This window comes from Lepidochelys kempii, chromosome 24 (genome assembly GCF_965140285.1).
Source record: "Lepidochelys kempii isolate rLepKem1 chromosome 24, rLepKem1.hap1, whole genome shotgun sequence".
NCBI classification, from domain to species: domain Eukaryota; kingdom Metazoa; phylum Chordata; order Testudines; family Cheloniidae; genus Lepidochelys; species Lepidochelys kempii.
Window position 1 is genome coordinate 13,443,376 of NC_136403.1, and position 12,366 is coordinate 13,455,741.

Genomic DNA, 12,366 nt, shown 5'->3' on the forward strand with positions numbered 1-12,366 from the left:
GAACTTCACTCCTGTGATGGGTATCATCTAATTTCAAGGCTAAACTTGTTGATGTCCATTTGTTTTTGTGTCAACATTGGCGCTTAATTTAAGTAACTCCTCTCCCTCCCTGGTGTTTAACCCTCTTATGTATTTATAGAGAGCAATCATATCTCCCTTCAGCCTTCTTTTGGTTAGGCTAAACAAGCCACGCTCTTGTGAATCTTGTCTCATAAGTTAGGTTTTCCATTCCTTGGATCATCCTAGTCGCCCTTCTCTACATGTATTCTAGTTTGAATTAATCTTTCTTAAACATGGGAGACCAGAATGGCACACAGTATTCCAGATGAGGTCTCACTGGTGCCATGTATAATGGTACTAACACTTCCCTGTTGCTTCTGGCAATACCTCTCCTGACTGCATTAGCCTTTTTTCACAGCCGCATGACATTGGTGGCTCTTAGCCATCCTGTGCTCCACTAATCCACCCAGGTCTTTCTCCTTCTCTGTCACTTCCAACTGATACATCCCCAGTTTATAACAAAAATTCTTGTTGTTAGTTCCTAAATGCATGACCTTGCACCTTGCACTATTAAATTTCATCCCATTTCTATTACTCCAGTTTTCAAGGTCATCCAGATCTTCTCGTATGATATTCCGGTCCTCCTCCGTATTGGTAATACCCCCCCAGTCTTGTGTCATCTGCAAATTTTGTTACTGCACTCCTACTTTTTGTGCCAAAGTGTGGCCAAAATGTAAAATAAAATTGATCCCAAGACCAATCCCTGAGGAACTCCACATTAACCTTCCTCGAACCTGACAATTCACCTTTCAATATGTCCTGTTGTAGTACCCCCTTTAACCAGTTGCTTATCCACCTTACAATTCTTATATTAATCCCCATCTTCTCCAATTTAACTAATAATTTCCTGTATGGAACAGTATCAAATGCCTTACTGAAATTCAGGTACATAAGATCTACTGCATTTCCTTTGGCTAAAAAATCAGTTATCTTCTCAGAGAAGGAGATCAGGTTGGCCGGGCATGATCTACATTTTGTAAAACCATGTTATATTTTATCACAATTACCATTTACCTCTGTTTCCTTATTGCTTTCTTTTTCAAAGACCCGCATACAACTGAGATCAAACAAACGGGCCTGTAGTTTCCTGGATCACTTTTCTCCCTTTCTTAAAAATAGGACCAATATTAGAAATTCTCCCCCAAGTTTACAGATTCATTAAAAATCCTTGCTATTGCGCTTGCAATTTCATGTGTGAGTTGCCTTAATATTCGTCGATGGAGATTATCCAGGCCCCCCGATTTAGTCCCATTAAGCTCTTTGAGTTTGACTTCGACCTCAGATACCATAATTTCTGTTTCCATATACTTGTTCCCATTAGCTATCCTGCCACTACCCCAAAACTCTTCATTACCCTTATTAAAAACTGAGGCAAAATATTCGTTTAGGTGTTGGGCCATACCTGGATTATCTTTAATCTCCACCCCATCCTCAGTGCTTAGTGGTCCCACTTCTTCTTTCCTTTTTATTTATATGCCTATAGAAAATTTTACTCTTGGTTTTAATTTCGTTTGCGAGGTCCAACTTTGCTTGGCTTTTGGCAATTCTCACTTTATCCCTACACTTTCTGACCCTCAACAAGTAGCTTTCCTTCCTGATCCACCCCTTCTTCCATTCCTTGTAGGCTTTCCGCTTTCTCTTAATCACCTGTTTGAGACTTTTGCTCATCCAGCTTGGTCTGCAATCCTTCCCTATAAATTTTTTCCCCTTGCTTGGAATGCCGACTTCAGATTGTTTCTGAAACTCCAAGCCTCCTTCACATTCAGACCCTTGAGTTCTTCAGTCCAGTCTACTTCCTGGACCCTAACTAATACCCTTATTTTTTTAAAGTTTGACCTTTTGAAATCAAGGATCCTAGTTGGAGATCTGTTTTTGTTTATCCTTCCATTTAAACTGAACTAGTTCATGATCACTTGAACCCAGGTTGTCACCTACCACCAGTTCTTCTACAAGGTCCTCACTACTCACCAAATCTAAAATGGCATCACATCTTGTTGGTTAAGTGAGTGTTTGGTGAAGAAATCTGTCAGCTATCCCATCCAGGAAAATCTGGGCCCTAACTATTATTGGTAGTACTTTTCCTCCAATCTATATCTGGGAAGTTAAGATTTCCCATAATCGCACAATTCCGAACAGTATTTATTTCATTATAGCCCCACAAGATACATCCCCCTCTGTCTATTTTAAATACTGTTTTTGCTTGGAGAGAACTTGCTGCTAAATCTGTTGGTCCTTCACTCCCCAGCCATGGAGTGCCCCCTGGAGAACAGCCAGTACCAGCTCTGTGGAACAGCCTGCCCAGCCACGTGTGTGGACCAGTCAGCCCCCAGCAGCTGCCAAGACCCCTGTGTGGAAAGCTGCCAGTGCAAGGATGGTTTTGTGCTGAGCCAGGGCAAATGCATCCCCAAGAGTGGCTGTGGGTGCCAGTTTGAAGGACGCCCTTATGCCCCCAATGAGAGCTTCTGGGTCGATGAGGTATGTGGGACACGGTGCATATGCAATGCAGCCACTAGACAGGTCGAATGCGTGGCTGCTACGTGCAAACACTCGGAGAGGTGCGGGCTAGTGAACGGCGTACGGGGCTGTTACCCCTCCAGCTATGCCACCTGCTCTGTGACAAGGAATCTGCACTACACCACCTTTGATAGACAGAGATACGACTTCCAAGGCACCTGCCGCTACCAGCTCACGGCCCTGTGCAAGAAGGCGGAGGGACTGGTGGACTTTGAGGTCTACTTCCAGGAGAACAATACCGCTCCTCTACAGATCAAGGTTTATCAGACCAAACTCAGGATCAGCAATCAATTCCCTGGGAAAGTCCTGGTGAGTTTCTCAAATTATCTCTAGTCTCTCTAAAACATTTCTAGAAAGTCACCTGTGCCATCAACACAGGTTACAGACAGTGCATGGAAGGACTGTGAAATATAGAATGAATGGGAACTGGATTCTTCTACAAACAGGGAGCCGATGGAGATATTTAAGGATTGGGGTGCTGCCATTTCACTTGAGATGGGTCAGAAAGTGTCAGTAGCAACCAGCGTTTGTGGGAACCTGGGGAGCTGGGGCTCAGGTAGCACAGAGAGGAGGGAACTGCAATAAAGCCAGAGGTAATGAAAGTCTGGTTGGAGGATCCTGCCCAGTCTGGAGAGCTGAGATTCAGGCAGGTTGTAGGGAAGGGAGCAAGGCAGACTGGACAAAAGTTAAACAGAGGTGGATTTTTATTAAAGTTATGGGCTGGAGCTCTGTTCTGGAGTGAGAGGCTCCACCATGAGCGAGCGATGTTTCATATACTGAATGATTTGCTCTTACAGATGAACGGTTTCCTGATTAACCTTCCCTTCAACCTCAATGATAAGAAAATCACTGGGTATAGAAAGGGCTGGGCCACGGTGATCCAGGCAGACTTTGGACTCACTGTTACCTTTGCCGGGTGGTCAGGACGCATCACGGTCACTCTGCCAGTCACCTACACGGGAGCCGTGTGTGGTCTGTGTGGCAACTTCAACAGGGACAGGGAGGATGACTTGCTCATGAGGGATGGCATGCTGGCACCAAGCCCAGTCAGCTTTGGCCAGAGTTGGAAGGTGGGCGACCTCCGGGGATGCTCTGCAGTAACAATACCACCATGCGCAAGTGTAGAGGCTATTGAAAAACAACAACGAGGTAGCAGAGGACAGTGTGGGCTCATCCTAGACAAGAATGGCCCCTTCAGAGGATGTCACAGCAAAGTGGACCCCCATGGATACTTCATAGACTGCGTGTACGGCTATTGCATCCTCAGTGGGCGGGAGAGTAACGTCTGCCAGGCCGTTGCTGACTATTCTGAGGCATGTCAGGAAGCTGGAGCTATGGTGCATCCCTGGAGGACTACGAAGTTCTGCTGTGAGTCGCCTCTGTCCACTACTGATTGCCCCATGGGGCTTGTTAGTTTTTGTTGGCCGGTAGTTGTTGATCTAAATGCTCAGCTTATCCTGTTCTGCAGAATGTTTCTTAAGTGACAAAGAAGCCCTCTCTCCAAACGATGGGTACAGTCATAGGAGCTGCCCCCTCACCATGCCCTATCAATATGCTGCACCCCAGGCCAGAGAGGCACTGTCTGGGAATGTAGTAGTTCCCTCCATGGTCCATCCAGTCCTTGGCTTCCCTGCTGAGACTGGACATAAGCAGATCTGGGACTCAGTGGAGTCTTAGTAATTGAGATGTCTGTCCATTAGGAACTGGGCTGGGAACCCACCAACTCATCTCCCATAAGCCATCACCTGGGAGTGAGTTTTACGCACTACTGACCTGGACTCAAAGCAAAAAGCTAGTGATGAAAAGCTCTACAGAACAATTCCAGGCCCATGAGCCCTCCACTCCCTACACCCTGATCTTGGACCAGATTAGAAGCCTAACCCTTGGAGAGAGATTGTCTATATCCCATTACCTGGTGTCTCTGGGGCACCCAGTCCCCCATACCTGGGACCGAATTAGAGATGTTGCCCTTTTGTTAATTAACCAAACTAAGGAAATAGAAAATTAGGAGCTTGAATGAAACTGCATGTTCTGTGATGGTTCATTGCGCATATTGCTTAGGCACGATGTGACCTAACTCTTTGTTCTAATTACAGCTCCGTCCTGTCCCCCAAACAGTCACTACGAATTCTGCAGCAGCAGCAGCTGCGATCTGACATGCAGCAACCTCTATGCCCCGGTGCAATGCACGACCCAGTGTAAGGAAGGCTGCGTGTGTGACGAGGGCTTTGTTCTCAGTGGTGACCACTGCGTCCCCTTTTCCCAGTGCGGATGCCTCCACTGGGGACTTTACTACCAGGCCGGGGAGACCTTCCACCCGAGCGGTTCATGCGAGGAGCAGTGCGTGTGTCAGGCTGGTGGGGAGGTTGTGTGTAAGGCATTCTCCTGTGGCACTGGTGAGCAATGCAGGGTGGTGGACGGTGTCCAGAAATGTCACCCATTTGGATCTGCGACCTGTTCTGCCTCTGGCCATCCCCACTACCTCTCTTTCGACGGGGTCCCCTTTGACTTCCAAGGCACCTGCACCTACATCCTGGCCAAGACCTGCACCGATGCCAGTCACCTTACACCATTCACTATCAGTGTAGAGAAAGAAGATTGGAGCACCAGGAATGTGTCCATGGCCAAGCTGGTATCCATCCAGGTGTATGGGATCACACTCACCCTACTGCAGAGCAAACAGGGGCTCATCATGGTAAGTCCTTCTTCGCTTACTCTGGCTCATCATGGTAAGTCCTAGATCATTCTTGATTCCTTTTGGACAGGAGAGATTCTCTTCTCTTCTATACTGGTTTGTTCTCTTGTGGCCAGAGGTCACTCTATAGGTGGCCTTCCTCAGTTTACCCTCTTGGACCTCTGAATAACTTTTACAACTTTTAATAATAGCAGCCCTCCTAGGGGTCTGGTTTGTTAAATTAACACACATTATGAATAAAGTTTTCACACCCACCCATTTACCTCTTTATCTGGTCACTCCCAGGCTTTTCCTGCCTGTCTTCTCACTTCCCAAGTTGCAGGTTTGCCTGCTGGAGCGTACTGGTCTGCAGCAGCCTCTGCACTCTCTTCTGTTTTCCCTGAGAATTCTTTGTGCTGCGCCATCAGCCTGGCTCCCACCATCTGCTCTTATAGGGGAATCATGTGATTGGTGTGCCTACTTAGTAATAAGGGTTGGCTGACCTCAGGCCACTAGCCCTTAAGGGGCAAGCCACCCTGTTACAAGGTTCTTATTCCATGCTCATCACTGGAGTATTTGAGCATCTTCCAGTAATATACTAAGCAATGTGACTCACTTCTGTCTCCTATTTGTTCTCTCCTCCTCTCCCCAGGGGAAGTTGTATGTTCAGTGGGGTGTTTTGTTGTGGATTTTTCTTAACATTCCGCTCCCTCCCCCGAGCGTTCTGCGTTTTTGCTCAGGGCCGGACTGCAACATTTTGGCACCTGAGGCGGGGAGCTCAAATGACACCCCCATACCCCGTTGCTTGGGCCAAAACTTTGAAAGGTCTCAATTCTGCCCTCTTCCTGTTCTACTCCTCTCATAGTACTGCTCTGCTACCTACCCCAATAAAGGAGAACTAACAACTTAAAATGCCTTGTTCAAAAATGTTAAGTAACACTTAACTTTCAAACGTCTGAACAGCAAATGTAACTTTTCTTGTCTGCATAGTAAACACTGGCATTTTTATCTGTTTGAATAATCAAAGTGGTGCTTTCCGTGCCTTCTTGGTTGCAAAGATTTGAACTGCTTCCTGAAGGTCTGGGCCAGCTCATGCTCTATTGAGATGGTTGCAAGGCCGACCAGCCTCTCCTGTGTCATTGTGGAGCGTAGATGTGTTTTTACGAACTTTAGCTTGGAGAAGCTGCGTTCTCCACTGGCAACTGTTACAGGAAGTGTTAGACGTATGCACAGAGCAACAAAAGCATTTGGAAAGAGAGTGGTCATCTTATTTGTGCACATAGATTCCAGAACAGTCTTTGGAGTTGATCCTGCTGAAATGTATCTTGAAAGGGCTTTCAGTTCATCACCTAAATCACTTGCATCAATATCACGCATGTCATCATGTGTCAACACTGTCTCTAGTGCCCTGCATTGCTGGTGTAGATCTTCTTCAGACATAGTAAGGAGTTTTGGAATATCATGCAACATCCCAAATATACTGCTGTGTTCCTTGAGCTGCATGAAACGTTCTTCAACTGACTGTATTGAACAATCTAGCACCTGTTTAAAGAATTCAACTTTGAATTGTTGTTTGGGGTCTCTTATGGGATTATCCTGTGCCTCGTAATCAAAATGTCTTTTTCTTCGGTGACTCTTGTGTTCTTGAATGGGTGGGAAAATAGCTTTAGTGTGAAGTTCCTCTGCCAACTTCTGCGCACTCTTCAGAATGTTTTGAAATCCCTCATCTGACTGGTAAGACTGTAGGTATGACTTTGCTTTGTCCAGTTGTTCCATTGCTCCAGATATATCAAGGTCAACACCTTGGAGTTTCTTGCTTACAACATTTATTTCAAACAGTATGTCATGCCACAACACTAAGCCACACAGAAATTTGAAGTTATGTATGTTTCTGGTGATTCCATTTCCCTTTGTCACTGTTCTCCCATGAACAGTTCCTGTCATAGCATTATCCTCCATAATGGCAACTATGGCATCATCTATCTTCCCAGTTTGGTGTTTGATAGGCTTTATTGCCTCCATTCGACTTTCTCATTGTGTGGCACTCAGTGGTTTCAGTGTCAGAGAGGATGTTTCCAGATGTTGCTTCAAAACTTGCCATCGATGAGTTGATGCAGAGACAAATACATAGGTGCTTTGAATTACATTAAAAAATTCAGCAGCCTCACTAGAAGCTGATGCTGCATCACTGACCACCAAGTTCAGTGAATGAGAACTGCATGGGACAAAAAAAGCTCGAGAGTTTAACTCTCGGGTCTGTGTCTGCACTGCTCTGTTCTTTCCTCTCATGTTGGCACCATTGTCGTAGCCCTGACCTCTCATGTCAGCTATTGCAATTCCTGTCTCTTCCAGCTTTTTCAGAAGCACATTTGTCAAATGCGACATCAATGTCAATAAATTCTAGAAAATGCTCTCTGACAGTCACCATTGCAGGGACATTTTCACTCGGTTCTGTTGTTGTTACAAAACGCACCATTAATGTCATTTTTTCTGTATGGCTGATGTCAGGTGTACAGTCCAGAATAACAGAGTAATATCTTGCTGACTTCAGATCTGCTACAATCTTCTATTTGACTTTTGTTGCCAGTAACTGGATGATCTCATTTTGAATTGTTTTTCCAAGGTAGTGGTGTGTGTACATTTCTTGGGTGGTGACTCTTCTTAGATGCTCCTGGAGTACAGCATCAAACTCAGCCATCAGCTCCACAATTTTAAGGAAGTTTCCTTTGTTTGGCACACACAGCTGATCTGAAGTGCCATGCAGTGCTAGGTTTTGGGTAGCAAGCATTCTTACAATGGCAATGAGCCTTTTCAGAACATTTTGACAGTAAAGAGACTCTGATGCAATCTTCTCTTGATGCTGATCATCTATGGTGGCCTTTAACCTTAGTCTCATCTCAAGCTCTTTCCACCTATGGAATGCTATCTGGTGATTTGCTGCCTTCTTATGGCATGCCAGATTTCTAGCCAGATTTTTCCAGTCCTTTGTTCCTGTAGAACCCAATGTGGCTGGAACATTAGACTGGAAGAGTTTGCAACAACAACAACAAAATGCAGTATTCTTGGTTTTGGAGTACATAAGCCATGGCCTGTCCACTTTGTCCCCATTGGGGATTTCACGCCAGTAATGTGTGGGATGGAAACTTCTATTTCCATTGTCTTTGGGGAACTTGAAGTTTTTCACTTGCTGTGGCCCATGCAGTCCCTCAGGCTACTGCTCAAGTGGGTACACAGACCTGGATCATCTAGACTTAAGGAACTAAACTCAGCAGCAGCTGTTTCTTGCACCTCCACCACACTCTTCTCTGATCTACACTTTTCTTCAGGACTGTGCCTGGTTACATCCATTTGAGATGGAGATATGGATGCTGCAGTAGCTGCCAGGTCACCTGCCCTCTGACTAACTGGAAGATCAGGCATCTCCTCACCACTCACATCCTCTCTGGGGCCAGAAGGCTCACCCTGAACATCTGTGTCTGTGTATCTCAGGAGAGCTCCTTTCTGCTTAGATAGAAAAGCTTCCTTTGCTTTCTTTCTTTTTCTGAGTGCTGCCCCAGAGGGGCGTTTTCTTCTTTCACTCCTGACTGCTGTTCTGTGCCAGCGATAGTGGCTCTCAACGCTCAGTTGAAGGGGACAAATAAGCAGGCTGGTAGCAGGGCCTGAGGGAGGGAAGAGATCAGCGTCTTAAGGGCCTAACTGGCTCCTACTACTTCAGTTGACTGCCTGTTCTCCTCAAGTGGGTTCAGGGAAGCAGCAGGAAACCGGAAGCTCCCTGAGAAGCTGGTGTTAACAGTCCAGGCTCCTGGGGGTGCTCGAGAGGTACATAAGAGGCTCCTCCTCCTCTCTTTCCCTGCAGCTCCTGCTGCTTTCTGTTATTCCCGCTCCCCTTTTCTCCTGCCTGCCTGTTATGTCTCTTGTGCCCTCCTTCCTCCAGCGCAGCACTCTACCATCTCTGTGCCTCTAGAGCAGAGAGAATTCAGATTCACCAGCAGCAGACACAATTTTCTACACTCTGGGTCCTAGTGGCCTCCCCCCCCGCCGCCAGTCTGGCACCTGAGGCGGCCGCCTCAGTTCGCCTCATGGTAAGGCCAGCCCTGTTCTTGCACCTCCCCACTTTCTCCCAGCCTCCTGCACACTGTGAAACAGCTGTTCGCAGCGGGTGGGTGGTGTGGGGAGAGTGGGGGAGGCACTGATCTGCGGGGCCTACCAATGGAAGGGAGGTAGTGGGGGAGGGGGGGAATTTGGCTGCCAGTGGGTGCTAAGCACCCACCATTTTTTCCCCATGGGCACTCCAGCCTTGGAGCACCCACGGAGTCGGCACCTATGGTCCCACACCAGATCTAAGGCTCAGCGTCTTGTTACCAGTGATTTTAGCTCTAGCGATGATTGAACAATACAACGGAGAGTCAAATGCTGTCTAGGACTCTCACCGTTCTTTCACTGGGATCTGACCTCTCTACCCCCTGCTTAGCAAGTGAGCTTCAGTTTAGGGGAAACTCCTCAATCAGTCAGGCCTGGGTAAGTACCGTTCTGCTCATACAATCAGGATAACATTTCATTACCCCTCCACTCAAATTTAAAAATATTATTAAAGCAGATGTTAAAAAAATTATATAATACACAGGTTAAGAAAAGAGTGTCTTTACAAGTGATTTGTAACCCCACACCAGCCAAAATTGAGCACTTGGGCAAAGCAGCCCCCTCTACTGAATACCTAGGCAGAGTAGGTATGTTTATGCAAATACCATGTGTTCCTGGAGTCCTTTCCCAAAGCTCATTAAGACCCTGCTTACATATGGTTTTCATCCCCAAAGTGTAGCTGATCTTTTAGATACCCTGGGCTCAGGCCATTGAGTACCTTGAAGATAAGGACAGAGAACTTCAGTGCTCTCTGGAAAGCCAGCATAGGGACAAGTTTGATATCTTCACAGCAGCCGGTGTTGCTGAGGAGATGTGTTGCAGAATTGTGTACCAGCAGAAGTTTTCTAAGTGCTAAGGGCTTCATGTCTGGTTATAGCCTACTGCTGTAATCATGTCAAGAGCTGACAAAAGCATGAGTAACTAAGGACAGGTCATCATCCAGGTGAATGGGACTGAGTCTCATAGCCAACAGGAGATGGTGGAGAGCATTACTCACGGATGCTGCTATGTGAGAGCTTCTTGTGGGCACAGGGAGCATCCTCCAGCTCAGCTCTATCTTCTCTGCTTCCATTCCTGGTTCATAACTCATGGGTTTTTAGGGGAGGGAGGACCTGGTCAAGAAGTAGGAGATAGTTCTGAGTGTAGGTGTGGGCCTGAAGCAGAGCTGCAGGCCAAATGTGGGTGGACGAGATGGGGATGGTAAAGAGAGAGGATCAGGGAGGAGGTGGGTGGTTAGCAAAAGGGGAGCAGAGAGGTAGGCCAGGGTGGTGAGCTTGGAACATATGGACAAGAAGTTTCCTCTTGAAGATTTGTCTCCATTTTTTCTAACCTGGGTATTGACTTTGAACCTAAACTCTCCTTCTCCTCCTAAACCTCCTCTTGCTGCAAATCTGCCTGTCGGCAATGGCATCATTATCCTTCTCTGCCACTGTTTGTACTCAGCCTGTGCTGAAACCCTCCCTCGGGCCTCCATCTCCTCTCCCCTTGACTCTGTGGGTCTCATCAGTACAGCAGGATGGGAGCAGATCGGTGGGGAGTGATTCGAGTGGGAATAGCGGTGCTGATGATCTCTGAGGACCTAACAAAAATCATATTACACTTGCACAAGGGGAACAGCTGAGATGCGGTGAAGTCAGCTCCCAAACAGGTGCATGCGAAGAGCAGGGTAAGGACATGGAGGGAGTGGGAAAGAGAAAGATCAGGAGTGAGGTGAGGGGCAGAGGGAGATATGGGCCAGCATGATCATGCGATACAGTGATCAGGGCTTTTACTGCCTAATTTATTGCAGGCCTGGAACCAGATTCTGATTTGGCACTGGTGTAAATCTGGAGTTATTCTAAAGTGAGATCTGGAGTCATACTGGATTTACGCTACAGTGTCAGTGAGAACAGAATCTCAAAGCTCACTGTCCATAACCCAAACCCTACAGTATCCACTCCCCACAGCTCACACAGGACGCTCTGTCTCTCCCAGGTGGACGGGGTGTCCCACAACCTGCCTGTGATCGTGGCCGATGGGCGGCTCTGGGCATATCAGCACGGCGGGAACGTACTGGTGCAAACTGACTTTGGCCTCACTGTGAGCTACGACCTGGTTTACCAGGCCAGAGTCACCATCCCAGGGACCTACCAGGGCCAGACGTGTGGCCTGTGCGGGAACTACAATGGACGGGAAGATGAGGAGTTCCTGCTCCCCAATGGCAGGACAACCCCTGATGTGGCAGCATTTGGCTCTGCTTGGGAAGTCGAGATCCCAGGAGCATCCTGTACAGACAGATGTGCTGGAAACAGCTGTCCAGTTTGCGAAGAGAAGAAGAAGGACGTCTTCAAAGGGCGCAACTACTGTGGGCTGCTCACAGACCCCAACGGCCCCTTCGCGGCCTGCCACGGCGCGGTCAGCCCCAGCGTGTATCAGAGCAACTGTCTGTACGATGTGTGCTTGGGCAATGGGGACTCCCAGGTCCTGTGCCAGAGCATCCACAGCTACGTGACGGCCTGCCAAGAGGCCGGGGCCCCTATCCAGCCCTGGAGGAGCGCCTCCTTCTGCCGTAAGTGCTGTGATGCTGATGGAGCTCTGGGACACATTGGGGAGGGTCATAATTTCAAGGCATCTCATTCCAAACCTCTGGGTTTCTTCAGAAACTCTTCTGGATGGAAACTAACCTTAAATAAATATCCTGGCCCTCTCCTCCCAGCCCAGCTTTCTTCCCCTTCATGTCTCTGTACCTCTGGTTCATGGGGTGAGATCTTTCCTGCCCTAAATTAATTCTCTCTCTATTTAAGCTCTGACCTGCCCAGCCAACAGCCACTACGAGGTCTGTGCCGACCTTTGCACCACCACCTGCTCTGGAGACATCATGGACTGCCCGGAGACCTGTGCTGAAGGCTGCCAGTGTGACGAGGGCTTCTTCTTCGACGGCCAGGGCTGTGTGACTCTGCAGAGCTGTGGGTGCTTCGAGCGTGGGAGATACTACAAGG

General features: G+C 47.7%; 1 protein-coding gene across 1 annotated transcript in view; it reads left to right on the forward strand.

Annotated features, from left to right (window-relative positions):
- LOC144929822 (IgGFc-binding protein-like) overlaps positions 1 to 12,366 on the forward strand; it is a 38,922-nt gene that overhangs the window by 17,187 nt on the left and 9,369 nt on the right. The window contains exons 10-14 of the mRNA XM_078850394.1: positions 2,306 to 2,883; positions 3,372 to 3,942; positions 4,671 to 5,269; positions 11,363 to 11,936; positions 12,172 to 12,365. Of these exons, the coding sequence (XP_078706520.1) occupies positions 2,306 to 2,883; positions 3,372 to 3,942; positions 4,671 to 5,269; positions 11,363 to 11,936; positions 12,172 to 12,365 (2,516 nt within the window). The remainder of the gene's footprint in view (positions 1 to 2,305; positions 2,884 to 3,371; positions 3,943 to 4,670; positions 5,270 to 11,362; positions 11,937 to 12,171; position 12,366) is intronic.